The following is a 14,206-nucleotide window of genomic DNA, read 5'->3' on the forward strand; positions in this document are numbered from 1 at the left end:
CCGGATGGTTTCCTCACAAGCACCCCTTGAGGTTTAAGGGAAATGAACGAATCCCCCTGACAGACTGCGATGGTATTAGTTTATTCACTCACAATGAGCTATTATATTGCAGCCTTATTATGAACTGCAGAAGAAAAGTGGTGCTCACATTGGCTACTAGGGGCTGTCATCATCACAGAGAGTGAAGAATGGCACTGGAAATCATCTACGCCCCATGTGCCATGTCTGTGTAACCGGATTAAAAACATATCCAGTAGGCTGCAATTTGTGACTGAAGCCTGGCGGCCAGAAATACGACAAAATGGGTTAGCGTGATAAGGCCTTGGGAGGAGGCCCGCTTCTCTGACACACACATACCCAGAAAATGTGACCACACATTGAGTGAGAACAAATGACATGTGTCAAAAAATGCATACCGTGCATGGTGCCCCTTTCATATGCTGCTCTTTGTGCTGAAAATCGCTGAGCTATACACACACTGTAGTTCCCCTACATGCATGTGCTTTACGCTACACTGCTGGACAGATTATAAACATATTGCTGGAAAACAAAAGGATGGTGGTCTTCATGCGACGTCTCTAAACATTATTATAACTCACCCAGGCCTGCAGCCTCAACTAAAACCTACCTGCACTGCCGTAGGACTTTGCCAATAGCCATCCGACACTTGCGCATATTTTTGCCTTAGTACAGTCATACAAATCCAATGGCTTAATGTCTGGGACCACAAAAGTCTTCTTCATGGTAGGGGAGTCCACCATAGCGAGTCTGTAAAAAAACGGGAAGCGGTGCCGGCAACAAAATGCTACAATACAGTATAAAAATATTCAAGCAATCATTCTTTTAGCTGAGTCTTCCCGAAGCTGGGAATACGACTGTGGGAAAGGGTTTTGTCGGGAAAATATCCGCCCCGGAGCTGCGTCCAAGCCAGTGAATGTCCTTTTCTGTGCCGTTTTGGAGACGATATCCCCGTTTAATTACGCCTTACGACCACGCAAAGCCCCGACCCACCGGGTTGTTACAGAAAACCGGACTATTCCCCTCGTTTTTGCCCTTCTTCGTCCGCATTGCTGTGCAGTCGGTTCCCTGTACGCAGCTCCACTGAGAACCCCTCCGATGACTGACTACCAGGTGCTCCACACTGGCATCACGCACTCTTCCCGCTGTCCAATAGAAATTGAGTTTGTGCAATGAGGGCGGGACCTCTCTCTGTGACCACAGACAGGAGGTAGAGGTGTGGTGTGACTTTTGCTACAGGTTTGTCTGCGGCAGGTGAACGCCAGAGGGGACACCTTTTTATCTAGGAGCGTCAAACAGCTAAACGCGACCTAATACTAGAAATATTAGAATAAGAAAATAATACACAAACAAACAACTTAAGACCATTTTGTTATTGCTGACACTTAGAGACAACTATAACCCTTTGGCAGCTTGTACTAGGTAAATACATTCAAATATGTAAGGACAATCAAGTCATATGTCAGCATGCAAAGTACATTAAATGCATGTTAACTAGTCGTTTACTCGTCAATGTGCAAAAAAAAGACAAAGAAAAGCATATGATGGTCACATTATCAAAGGAAGATGTAATTAGATCACATCTACTATCAGCTTTGATAAACAACTGGATTACTGCCTAGTAAAGACCAGATGCACTGTCAAAAACCTGCAGATATATTTAGTTGCTTATATACCTCCATGCACCTCAGCAGCCTGTGGTAAATACAGAAAGACTGCAATGAGTAAACGTACTAGTATTCTACATAAATCCGTGCAGAAAGGAAAATGGGAAATTACATTTGGAAAATAGTTTGGTTGTTTGCACCTAATTATTGTGACTCAAGACAGTTTCTTTCCAATTGTTTTTGAAGTCTTGTTTCCAGTAGCACCATCCACACACTGGAAAACAGAAATCTCAAGAGTGCCTCATCACATGATGCTGCTCAAAGCTACAAGAGCACTCCAAGCGCCTCACTGCAGTAACTTTGTAAGACGATTACCTCTCAGCTATTTTAATCTAATTATGAAAGAAACAATTTCTCTCTAGTCAGTACTTTTTCCAGTCCTCTGTCAATTTAACTCATGAGATGGGGTGGCAATACACAAAGACATGAGGCTTTTTCCATAAAATATTTAAAGGGACCTAAATCACATTCTATCTTTAATGTTTAGTGTTGTCTGAATAAATAGTTTTGCAAGACATCCTCTATACAGCAAATGTTGAATCAACAACGAGCCGCTCCTGTTTTGATGAAAAGTTCCTGTGAAAAGAAACCAAACTCCCAACCAGTGATTTTTAGGGAAAGTTTCCGTTTGTCACATAAAAGTCACTGCATTTAACATGTATAAATCCATTTTTATTACAACTGCATTTTCAAGACAACGTAAAGAAAAAGATTCAGCTTGTCACAGCCAGAATTATTGGTACATAATTGACAAACACTGCAAACAGATGCAGTGTGGCAATAGGAAAACTTTTCAACATCTTGTTGCATACGTCACACTGTCATTGAGTCACAAGAAGACCCTCCACAATGATAACTGAAACACATTTCCACAGCATCAGTCTCAAAAATGACCAGTGAACCAAGTAAACACCTGGAACTACAGTATACTCAAGAACGGGCATTAGGACCTCTTTCAAATTAGCATTTGGTGCTACTGAGTTAAATTATCCTATTATTCAGTTATACAAACTGTTCCTCGAATGCTCGTGTACAATAATCCATCTTGGACATTATGATTGTACAAATTCTATAGCGACACATGTACACAAGTTATGAAATTGTTTAGAAACACTGGGATTTACAAGACACCCACCTACTAAAGATCCTCAAGCCAACAATGTGAGGCTTGAATGCTCAGCTCCACTTCCAAATGAATGCCCCCTGTTGAAGAAACTATGCTCCTCCCCCGTGTTTTCTAGGGCAGAGCTTCTGAGAAAGGTCTCTGCATTTAGTAGGTGTACAAACGCTTTCACTGTTAACTCTTCTACAAAATGTTCGGAGAAAAAAACTCAACCTACATTAGACTTCCATTACAGTTACCATAAAACCAACTATTAGTATCTGGTAACAGAAGGCTGCTCAATTGTTCAATTATGCTGAGCTTCATACTTGAGAAAGACTGACACCATATGGCCAATAATAATACAGGTTTATATCTGTATACAGTATACTGTAGCACAAAAAAAATAATTAGAAGGCACAAATGCTGCTGTTTTGTTTTTTTTCTCCTGTCACACTAAAGTGGAAAGAACTGAGCATGTACACAAATTGAAAAATTGAGCCTATTCACTATCTACAAGAGAAATCAGAGGAAATTTTGCAAAAGTGAGTGAGGGAGGTCTCTTTCAGTCATCTTTAAGCCCTCCAAAGACAGCTGTGGGGACACTCTTCTGTTCAAGCTGCACCTCTGTAAAGGCCAAAATGAGAAGACAATTAGCACATACAGTATGCATTCATGAATAAAAAATGTCCGCATGAATGATTAAATAAACACCAAATGTTTCTGTTTTACTGCTAAGGCTGGGCTTGTTGTGTCTGTCACTCACCATCTGGTCCCTGGTCTTCATCATCTTCATCCTCGTCATCATCATCAATGTCGATCTCATCAGGATTGGCTTGTTTGGAAAGCTCAGCCAATTCACTGCGAGACGTGTCACTTCTGCAAAGAAGCAGAGAATAATTTCCTTTAGAACATGTAGTCAAATTTTAGAAAGGACATAACTTTGACAGACTTTTCACTGGAGTACAAAAAAAAAAAGAGACAACAGACGCACCTGACAAAGAGAATCTTCTCTTTGGGCTTGGGTTTGTCCTGCTCGGCCTCTGCAGCAAGCTGCTGAGCTTTCTGCTCCAACATCTTCATGTCATCAATTCCCATTTGGCCTGGCGCAAGATCTGACACTGGATATGCATAAACATTAGAAAAATTATTGTTATTAATTGTTAGGGGTGTCTGAATTTCAAATTGAAAATCGATTGAAATGAGCTTTCAATGTCAATAACCGAACTGAAAGGCAGAATCTGTGATTCTTCCAGTAGGTTTTTTATTCTCAAAACAATTTGGAGAATCATGACATATTAAATACTAGTACAGTACATTCATAGTCGTGCAGTCCTGGGATGTAACTTAAAGAATTTGAGCGAATTTGTAGTGGGGCTGCCATGTCAATATTATTTTATTGTTATTAAATATAACATCCCCTGAATGTCATGTACAGCCCTTACACTTCCTGGTACTAGCTAAGCTAATGTGTTACTGCAAGCTCTCTCACCAGTGCCTGTGGAGCTTGTTGTGGCCTTCAGCATCTGCGAGGACATAAAGTTGACCTGGGTGTTGTACGTGGCCTGGACACTGCGTTTGATCCTCAGCATTTCTCTAATAGTGTCCTCATTTCCATGGCGAATCTCAAATTCTTTCCAGGTCTGCCAGAAATTTGCAGTCACCTGAAAGATCAAGTTCATATATATATCAAGAGTATTATAATGTGCACATTATTGATAGAAAATTTACATGCTATTCAGAAAAAGGTAATGGCAGGAGATGGTTTATCTTACCCTGGGGTCACAGATCTGGGAGCAGTAGGAGTAGATTGCTCTGGCTCGATCGATCTCACCCAGTTTACTCTCCATGTCAGCAAATCGCAGACACATGTCCCTTGCATGCTCATCAGGAAGGACCTTTATAAACACAAAGGTACAATTGACAATTTAGTTATTACAATAGTGAATAGAACAAAGGAACATAATGATTATGTTATTTACAGTCTTATAGGTAAAACTAATGCATGCTTTAAGTCATAAGAACAGATCAAATTGGAATAGCCTGATTTGGAGCCAGGTACATGTGTGACAGCATAAAATGCCATACATATTATACCCACTGTCCCCTATTCCTAGGTGTACAGCATGCCATGTCACTGCACTTTTATTACATAGTGCAGACAGTATCGAGAGCTCTGATCAATCAAAGCAATGGTTTAATTAGATTAGTATCTACAGTATTATATCTCCACGAACCACCTCAAAATAAAATCAATTCAACAGAAAACATATGCTTGAGTACAAGATGTCAATTTCAGCAATGCTTTGGCCACATACCTCAATGGCTTTCTGGTAAATTGCTCTGGTATACGTGACTCCATAAATTTCAGCTGCTCTCTTGATGTAGATGTTGAACATGTGGTGTCTCTCCTCAGTTTCTACTGCTTGGGTTGCTCTTTCATAGACAGCCATGGCATGTCGTGCCAATCCATATCCCTCCTCCAATTTGGCATACAACAGGTAAATGGCTGGAGAGAAGGCACAGTGGTACATTTGGCTTCAAGGCATGTCATGGAAAAAAAAGTACAAACAATGTGGAATATTCTGTACAAAAGTTGTCAATGAAATTCTAACAAAGACGCTTACTCTTAGCAAACTTGGCAGGGCAACCATCCAGAGCTTGTTCAAACAAATCGCGAGCTCTCTCCAGCTTCTTACCCCCATACCGATCAATGAACTTGGTGAGGTAAGTGTTCCAGATGTCATAAACATTTGGCCACCTGAAGAGAGCGATACCACGCTCATATGCCTAAAAAGTTAAAGACATTGAAGAACTGTTTAAATTTGGTGTGCACTGACCACGGCAGGAATACATAGACACCATATGTTAGCAGGTCATTACTTTGAAGCTTTCCTCAAAGTAGTTGTGCTCTTCAAGGAACATGGCATAATTGATGATGATCTGTGGCGTGGCAATGCGGAGGTCAATAATCCGGTCATACACTGCTTTCGTAGACTAAATATAAACAGGAAAAATGAGCAACAATTAGGCCAAACTTACATAAGATGAATGTCAGTAACATATGCACACAGAAATGTAGAGAACATACCTGGAAAGTGCCAAGACTCTCCTCCAAGTCCGCCAGCATAGACCAGACCTTCAAGGACTTGTAGACTCTGTTTTGGACTGGCTCAGATGAATCAAAGTACTCAGCCTTCTTGGATGGTATGGCTGTAGCTTTCTATATTCAAATTATTGAAAAGATAACTTATAACAACTATATGCAAAAAGCATTTATACCCAAATATATAAGTGACCTTTCACAAGGTGCAATCAAGAATGCCAGTAATTTCTCTGTAGCAAAGATTTCACAATCTCTAAGCTCCAAATCTGTTTTGTTATCAATATTCAATAATTTTCTAGCGCCCTAAACTACCCAGTGTGGGTTAAGCACTTGGTTTCGTTTCCCCATAATACAAGCAAACATCTGCGCAATGTCTGAAAGGTAGAGAGAGTTTCAGAGAAAGCTCGTATGTATGATAACAGTATGTACATTTTTTGTTAGGCAGTAATTACTCTACTGTTTTAAGTTTAACTTCTCAACTAAACACTATTATGATATGCAGCCTCAAGCCTTATCTATGGACTACTGTATCATTTACCAGATGTTAAGTTGGAAAATCACCAGCTAAGTTTCAATAGAGAATACGCTCTCAAAAAACATTTAGGGGAAGCCACATTTTGCCAATGTTGTTGTACGTTTTCAGTCCTGCCACTAGATGTTACTAAACATCTAGTGTAAAAGCGTTACTGTTCTACTGACTGCACTTATAATCATGACTACAGATGTGATGCAAGTGCCTCACCCTCAGTATGCGCAGTGCTTGTTCATAGTTCTCGTGGCGTAGTTCCATCTCTCCATATTCACACCACACTGCAGCAAGGTCATCCACCTGCTTGTAGTTCACCTTGGTAGCCTTCTCAAAAATTGTCCTGGCCTGAGGGACAGTATGTAAACTTCAGACATACGAAGAACAGAAACATGACCTGATCTGAACTGAACAGAGTTCTCAGAATCCCTGTAGAAAGACCTCAGTGACTTACATCATCCAGCTGGTCATTTTCCTCATAGAATTTAGCAAAGGAAACCCAGAGAGAGTGAGGCTTCCCTGTGGCCTTCATTGGATCAACAGTCTGTACTGCCTCAGTGTATGTGTTGATGATCTGCAGAACAATGAAATGCAGAAGTTGGTTAAATTTCATCCTACGATGATGTGTGTGCACTGTCCCTGACAAAAAGCACATAAAAAGGCCTAAAACTCACCTGCCGTGGATTGCCCTCATATAGTTTCACTCGCTTGTGCCACTCATGGACATTATGAGGGTTCTGCCGCAGTAATACACTGTTCAGCAGGAGGGGTCGCCGGGCTATCAGCTGCTCAAAGCGGGCCAGTCTAAGCTCCAGGTCTATGTCATCTGGGAAGAGAGGGACAAAGAGTAAAGCGTGCATGACAAGACAAGTAAAATCAAGGACTGTTGCTAATATTAATGAATCCACACACACCATCTTCATCCTGTCCCATCTCAGCAGTGGTCTCCATCTTCGCTGCGATCATGCTCTCTTCAAACTGGGCATAACTATCAAAAACTTGTGTGAAATCCCTTACAGTTACCACTGTAAGGATGGCCTCCTCATATACATCACGAGCCTGAGAAAGTCAAGACATTTGTAATCATAGTCAGTCAAACCACGCAAATTAATATTAATGCAATTGAGACAAATTTAACAGCTTGATACAATGCCCAGGAGTATTTTGAATAAACAACTTTAATTATCCAATAATATATGGCAATTATTTCTCATTTACCACAACGTGGTTTAATGAGATTTTGGTATAATGAGGTCCCTCTTGCATGTCAAGTGCTTTATGATACGTACAAAAAATGGAAGTTATTCAGAAGAAACACACCTTCTCAAAGTGACCACTCCTGATATAATAGTCAGCTAAAGAGCACCAGAGTTTTCCAAGTTGGTCTGTGAAGCGGGTGAGGCCTCCTCGGATGATGGCTCCAACATTCAGAGAGGTTACCTTATCAGGGTTCTGGGAGATCAGGTCACACAGCTCATGCCACAGCTGTCCAATAATAAACACAGAAACACAATTTATTCATTTTTCTTTTCTGATTAAAAAAAACCAAAAAAAAAACCAAGAATATTCTGCAGTGTTTATGAAAAGAATAAAATCTTACTTGATAGTTAGATTTGCCCTCTTTGGACACAAAGCTTTCGTCATTGACAACAGCGGCTAGTCGCACAGCTGCCTCATCCAAGCGGCCAACAGACCGTAAGTAGTCTATGTATTCCTCTGCATTCTCTGGAGAAAGCTGTATGGTAAAAGAGCAGACAGCACACAGAGAACATTTTCATTCATGTAAAAAAATCATTTAAATTTCAACATCATACTCTTTTGACAGTTTACAATACAATTACTTTACAATAGTAATATCACCTATAAAGATATATGTTTAGCTTCCTAATCAACATTAGAACTCAATATAATATAGTCTTTTTGAATGACTGGTTCAACATTCTCAGCTGCTATATGGAACTAGTTTGTGTACTATGTTCTCACCTTAAGGTACCTGCGGTACACTCTGATGGCTGTCTCAGGCAGAGGCAGGTTACGGACAAAGCGGAGATACAGAGGCCAGATACGCGGGTGCTGAGTAACTGGAAGAGCTCTGAGTGCACGGTCAAATGTTTGACGACTTCTTGTGATCTTGCATTGAGACACAAGGAACTGGCAGTAATCAAGCCATATTCTAGGCATCTAAATTAAGGAAAGACAGGTGGTTAGTTTCAAGCACAAGCTCCATTGACCACAATGTAATGTTAATTGTACTGTCTGTCCAGTGGTTCAATATAAAGCTCTCTACTAAGTATTACCTTATGCATGAACACCAGTGCCCTTTCATGGCAATTATTGACCTCTTCATAGGCTGGTTCAGTGATACATTTCCCTTTGACTTGTTTCCGTCTCTCTCTCAGGTAATTGTACCACAGCTTATAGCTATAAAACAAAGAAGGGGGGAGGATTAGACCATAAGCAAATAGTTGTTGTACAAAATCTTAAACCTACTTTGGCCATCTTGACACTACCAGAGTTGCCAGGTCTGTGGTTCTCCCTCGGACGTGAGCTACTTTTGAATTGTTGTCACAGGGAATTTTTTCTGTCTGCAGGGTGGGCAGACCTATTTTGTATTCAAACTACATAAGCAATATCTATGAAAAAAGATCAATATTTTGGATGAAACTGATGCTTATACCCAAATCCTATCAAACTGACTCCACTGCATACACATATTTACTGTAAGTATATGATTAAAATTTTGTTAAGTAACATGACATGGTGTCTGAGTTGAAATAAGGTATTGCATTAAATACAGTAAATGCATATAAAGTTAAAAAAGTACAGATATTGTCCAGGCTGGCGGGGAGGAAAAGAAGAGGGATAAGAAGAGGTGAGTAAGTGAAAGGCCAAAACAACAGGTTAGTATGTGTTCACAGCTATATTTTATTTATGATAATATACTGTATGTAATTACACAAAGTCGTTTTAGGACCAAGGTTAACTGCAAACTGTATTAGGAACACTGCTTATAATGCTGCCACATATAACATGGAGGGTTTTATTTTGTATATTTTATAATACATTTTGCAATGATAGTGATGCCGCTGGACTTTTGTGTAGGAAAATTTTGAGTTCTGGTATTGGCCTGTTTTTTGTGCTGGTTTTATTTGCCATTAGGCTGGTTTTGAGTGCCTTTTTGGCTGGTTTTGTCACACAGACCTGGTAACCCTGAACACCACCATCTTGCTACATAAAAGTCAAGGTCATCGTTCAATTCTTCAAACAATAACAGTGCTAATCACAGTTTAACCAGTGATGACGTTTGATTAATGTTTAATATTAATCACATGGCCAAAATATACTATACAGATATGGTTGCAATAATCAGTGGATTTTAAGTACAATGTAGAGTGCTTTCTTTACAACGTTCACTTATAATGTTAGTTACCTGCCAGGCAGCTCTTTCAGAGCCCGCTCATATATCATGTTGAGGATAGTTTTGGGTCCGTTTTGTTTGAATTCGATGTAACGCATCCAGCACTTGACTGAGTATGGGTTCCTGATAATCTCCTCTTCATATGGCAGATCATCATCTTCCTAACAGACCCAGAAATCACAGCACATAACATTTGAAGTACACTTGTAATAACTTTTGAAAGGGCTGCGTTTGCTAAAGCTAACATTAGCACAGCAGCGTAACGTCAACGTTACTATAACGTTAACAATTTTTCACCCGTAGATTGTAAATACGACATTAATAAATTGACGATAATCAAACAATAACTAAATGTGGTGAGTTCAGAATTTAAACATTTCATCCAAAATTCAGCAGCCAAGCATGTTTGGCAACAAATCTCTGTCATTCCTAGCTTACGATATGCTAATTTCGACACTGCTACACACACACAGCCAAGCTAACGTTAGCATACCAGTAAAAGTTAGCTGGCTAGTATTAGTTCTCAGAAAACGCTAATGGATAACAAAATACTGTATGGTGTAGCTTACAAACATAACATCAGGTTTTCCGTTTAGCGAAGGCATTTCTTCCTTGAAAGAATGGACAAAAACAGTAATGCTAACTGTTGCTAATACTAGCTTGCAGACTACTCAAAGCGTGTAGTCCTCAGTGATATTTCCGGCTACGTAACACACGTCACGTGACATTTAATTTCCTTAATTTGTGTATCTCTTGTCACTATACCGCTGGCAAAATGAATCTTTATATGGTTAGGCTATTGTAAAGTAATACACCACTGAACATTCTTTAATTAAATAATAACCATGTAATGATTACTATGATTTAAGTACATGTTATAATAGATAGATTCTTGATAGTGTATGCCATAGCGTAATGACTGATTTATAGGTGGATTACCAAACAGGCCTACTGGACCCAAGCCCAGGGGCTGCAGGCATAGTGTAAGTTCTTTCTTTCAGGAGCAGAAAGCCATATTGTTAGGAGGCTAGGCACCTGTGGTGAGGTCCCTTCACTTTTGCATATGAGTAGATGCACTGCGACACCATAACTTGCACCATTTCTGTTGTGAGGATTGCTGTATTGTTTGCTGTGCCCACTGGTGGAGAGTAGTGGTAGCACCCCTGGACACTCCCCAGTGTGGTCTGCCTCTCAACAAGTGGCCTCTGCTCAGTTTTCTTAGTTTCTTTAGTTTTGTTTATGTTGACCTGAATTTTAGACTTTGGAATTCACTGTTTTTAGAATTTATACTGAGTCCTTTTTTAGCATTAATTGTAATAAGGTAATTTTTTCCATCACCTTCATTTTCAGTTGCAAATGGTAGTTTATTGACAAGAGTATTTTAAATAAGCTGCTCTTGATATGTTGCGGAAATGTGTGAACACTCTTCCAAGTCATGTTACATGTAGCACCTGAAGATTGGATGATATTATAGGTGGATGTGATTAGCTTTATTAGAGTCTCCTAAATATTATTGTACTGGTAAAGCTGCTGAAGTATAGTGAAATAAACTGGCACTTAATAATCCTAGTAAACTTGACTAACTTTAAATTGTACATTTAGGCCTGCAAAGTTAGGTCCGGATTTGTTACTTGGTAAAATTGCTGGCTACTATTTGTGTTACTGGTGTTCCAGCGGCAGTGGTTTATATAATCAATAGGAAAATTACTGCTTTGTGGCTGTATACTTTCACCAAACAGTCAAGTTGCTGTTTACATCCATATCTCTCCAGACTTATATGTATTGAAGAAAAAAAGGGGTTGATGGTGGTGGTGGCAGGGGAGGTGTTGAGAGCATCCCAGCTGGCTGCATCACAACATAGTATGGGAGCTGCACTGCTCACAGCCGCAGAGCAATACAAACGGTCATGAGGACAGCTCAAAAGTTAAGGGAATTCTGTGATGCACTTTATGATGATTATTGATTTTAATGATTATTGATGCTAGTCTCATGATGCACTATTGATGCATTATATTATAATGATGTTAAATTTATTGCACTATGATACACTTTATTGATGCACTTCATAAAGGTTGATGGTGTACTTTGTTCTATTATTATTGCTCTTTTAAGCTGCTGCAGGACAGGTGGGTAAGACATAAGAAGTGATTTTTGCTCTTTTTTGTATGTGAATATGATCGACATGCCACAAATAAAAGAGAATCTGAATCAGAAGGAATTTAATGAAAATTAGTGTGTATTTTTTTTAACATGAATGATTTCAGTGAATGAGAAACATGCTTCACTTAGAGACTATTTTTGCAGAGGAGTACAGAGGACTGATTGAGAGATGAACATTGTGATCTCACAGTGATGGTGACCTTTAACCTTGTGGATATAAAAAGTTATCACTTCATTATTTAGTCTTATCACATTTGTGTGAAGTTTTGTCATAATGAGTGTATGAATTCTTGAGTTATGGCCATAAACATGTTTTGAGGTCAGTGAGCTTGACCTTTGCCCACCAAAATCTAATCAGGTCATTGTGAAGTCCAAATGGATTTCACTATAAATTATAATGAAGCCACCTTTACATAATATAGCACCACACTCGTCCATGTTTTATTGCAAGGGTGAAATATCTGTCATCATCATGAGAATATATGAATCATGAATATCATTTTATTCTGTTTTGATCTACGTGAATATACCTCACTGTGAACAGTGAAAATCCTGACATGTCTTATGATTTCTAGACACAGCTAATGTGAGTTAATGAGATGCAGAGATGTAAAATAAATACTTTATTTCACAGCTGCCATGACAACGTAAACACAGGTTCTGAATTTGAAAAAAAGAAAGAAATACTGTAGTGAATTTCCAGAAATGAAGGTCAAGTCATTTTTTAAGTTATTGGGTTAGAAATGTTTTTGTTTTGTTGTCAAAATGTGAAGGCTGTTATCGTTTAATTCAATGTTAATACTTCTGAAAGATATTTGGACAGTTGGCAATTGTTTTTAGGATCATGTAGGTCAATTTATTGCGGAGCCAGTGCCTGCAAAGTCTCAAAACAAGAGTCACATAGTTTTTCAAGGACACTGAGTTTCCATAACAGCAACAACATCCTAAGAATCAAATGTAGCATGAGGATAAAGATCTTTGATATCTGAGTGGGACTTATTATAGGTCTTATCTCAGCCTGGTTGGCTGAGGTCCTTTTACGGCAAGGTGTAATACCACTTGAACTTTAAGGAAAAGGCCTTACATTCAGTTTTATTAGAGGAGATGTGAGATGTGCCAATGTCCTGCAACGCTATACCAGCACCACTTGGGTGCTTCTCCAAAATTAAGTTCCAGTCTTGGCAGTGGGCATGTTTAATTGCAAGTGTAAGTAGAGACAGCCTCTCATTATAAAATGACAAAATCCTTCTCAAGTATGTCAGAATCTAAATTTGAGTAAATTATTTGTTGGAGCAAATTAGTGGTTCAAAAACCTGCGTATGAATTGCACAGCATCTATTTTGGGACATACTTTGAACATTACCATCACCCTTGGGTTTTATGAGCAGAATTAAAGGAAAGTCCAGTGCTTCACTTTAAAACATGTTGCATGGTGACAATTCAGCACAATGTTACTAATATTACATTGCATACCCACATACACAGTATATTGTGTGTGAGGGACTTAAAGTTAAAATGTTACATGTTATTTTACTTATATTGGTAATGATATTATATTTTATTTTACTGCATTTCAAAGATTTGATATGTGGACAAGCTCTGACACTCAATACCACTGACATCTGAGTTCATCTCAAGGCAAAAAAGGGAAGGCAAGGCACACTCCATTAATAGATTTTCTAAAGATGTATTTTTCAAATTAATTTTGTTTTCATCTCATTGTATATAATACAGAGGGTATGATGTACAAAATGTACAGTGTTTCATGCAATAATGCAATTTGAAAGTACTCTATTAGCATGTTTTATTCCTTTTGATTTATAGTTTTACTGAAATTCACTAAAATTATTATCCTAATTTTCTTGATTAAATCAGCATGTTCACATTGGCAGTTTTCCTGTTTTATTGCTATTTTGACAATTAAGCAATGTTATATCTTGAACACAAAAAAAGCTTACTAAACAACATTACAACATAGGTCACAAGATAGCTTAGGTCTTAACGATGACAGGGATGCTTGACCAAATCGAGGGGTGGACTGCTGCTGACTGGGCAGGTCCACCCTCTATAAAAGCAGCAGCTTCAGACTCCTCTGAGAACTGACAGAACATCCCAGGTAAGTGCTTTTTTTTTGCATTTATGCATGTCATTGTGCTTTTATGTTTAAGTAACTGTAAAGAGATAACATTAATAAATGGTGCTGCTCTCT

At 38.9% G+C, this 14,206-nt stretch overlaps 2 protein-coding genes across 6 annotated transcripts in view; both read right to left on the reverse strand.

Moving 5' to 3' along the window:
- camsap3 (calmodulin regulated spectrin-associated protein family, member 3) overlaps window positions 1–1,129 on the reverse strand; it is a 28,032-nt gene extending 26,903 nt beyond the window's left edge. For all 3 annotated transcript variants that reach the window (XM_084743347.1, XM_084743348.1, XM_084743346.1), the window contains exon 1: window positions 629–1,129. In XM_084743347.1, coding sequence (XP_084599473.1) covers window positions 629–761 — 133 coding nt within the window. In that variant the 5' untranslated portion in view covers window positions 762–1,129. The remainder of the gene's footprint in view (window positions 1–628) is intronic.
- A 1,206-nt stretch (window positions 1,130–2,335) lies between these two features.
- The window catches only part of xab2 (XPA binding protein 2), a 36,588-nt gene continuing 24,717 nt past the window's right edge, over window positions 2,336–14,206 (reverse strand). Inside the window, exons 1-19 of one of the 3 annotated variants that reach the window (XM_084743409.1) lie at window positions 10,407–10,552; window positions 9,850–9,998; window positions 8,717–8,840; window positions 8,403–8,600; window positions 8,020–8,154; window positions 7,740–7,904; window positions 7,334–7,478; window positions 7,094–7,245; window positions 6,874–6,993; window positions 6,636–6,767; window positions 5,879–6,010; window positions 5,671–5,784; window positions 5,415–5,577; window positions 5,106–5,296; window positions 4,563–4,685; window positions 4,280–4,451; window positions 3,782–3,908; window positions 3,554–3,666; window positions 2,336–3,414 (exon numbers count right to left, since the gene is read on the reverse strand). In XM_084743409.1, coding sequence (XP_084599535.1) covers window positions 3,353–3,414; window positions 3,554–3,666; window positions 3,782–3,908; window positions 4,280–4,451; window positions 4,563–4,685; window positions 5,106–5,296; window positions 5,415–5,577; window positions 5,671–5,784; window positions 5,879–6,010; window positions 6,636–6,767; window positions 6,874–6,993; window positions 7,094–7,245; window positions 7,334–7,478; window positions 7,740–7,904; window positions 8,020–8,154; window positions 8,403–8,600; window positions 8,717–8,840; window positions 9,850–9,998; window positions 10,407–10,442 — 2,553 coding nt within the window. In that variant the 5' untranslated portion in view covers window positions 10,443–10,552 and the 3' untranslated portion in view covers window positions 2,336–3,352. Of the gene's footprint in view, window positions 3,415–3,553; window positions 3,667–3,781; window positions 3,909–4,279; window positions 4,452–4,562; window positions 4,686–5,105; window positions 5,297–5,414; window positions 5,578–5,670; window positions 5,785–5,878; window positions 6,011–6,635; window positions 6,768–6,873; window positions 6,994–7,093; window positions 7,246–7,333; window positions 7,479–7,739; window positions 7,905–8,019; window positions 8,155–8,402; window positions 8,601–8,716; window positions 8,841–9,849; window positions 9,999–10,389; window positions 10,553–14,206 lie in introns of those variants that run through there. The other 2 variants (XM_084743410.1, XM_084743408.1) reach the window with 2 other exon arrangements.

Source organism: Lutjanus erythropterus, chromosome 19, assembly GCF_056507025.1.
Source record: "Lutjanus erythropterus isolate fLutEry1 chromosome 19, fLutEry1.hap2, whole genome shotgun sequence".
Classification (NCBI taxonomy): domain Eukaryota; kingdom Metazoa; phylum Chordata; class Actinopteri; order Lutjaniformes; family Lutjanidae; genus Lutjanus; species Lutjanus erythropterus.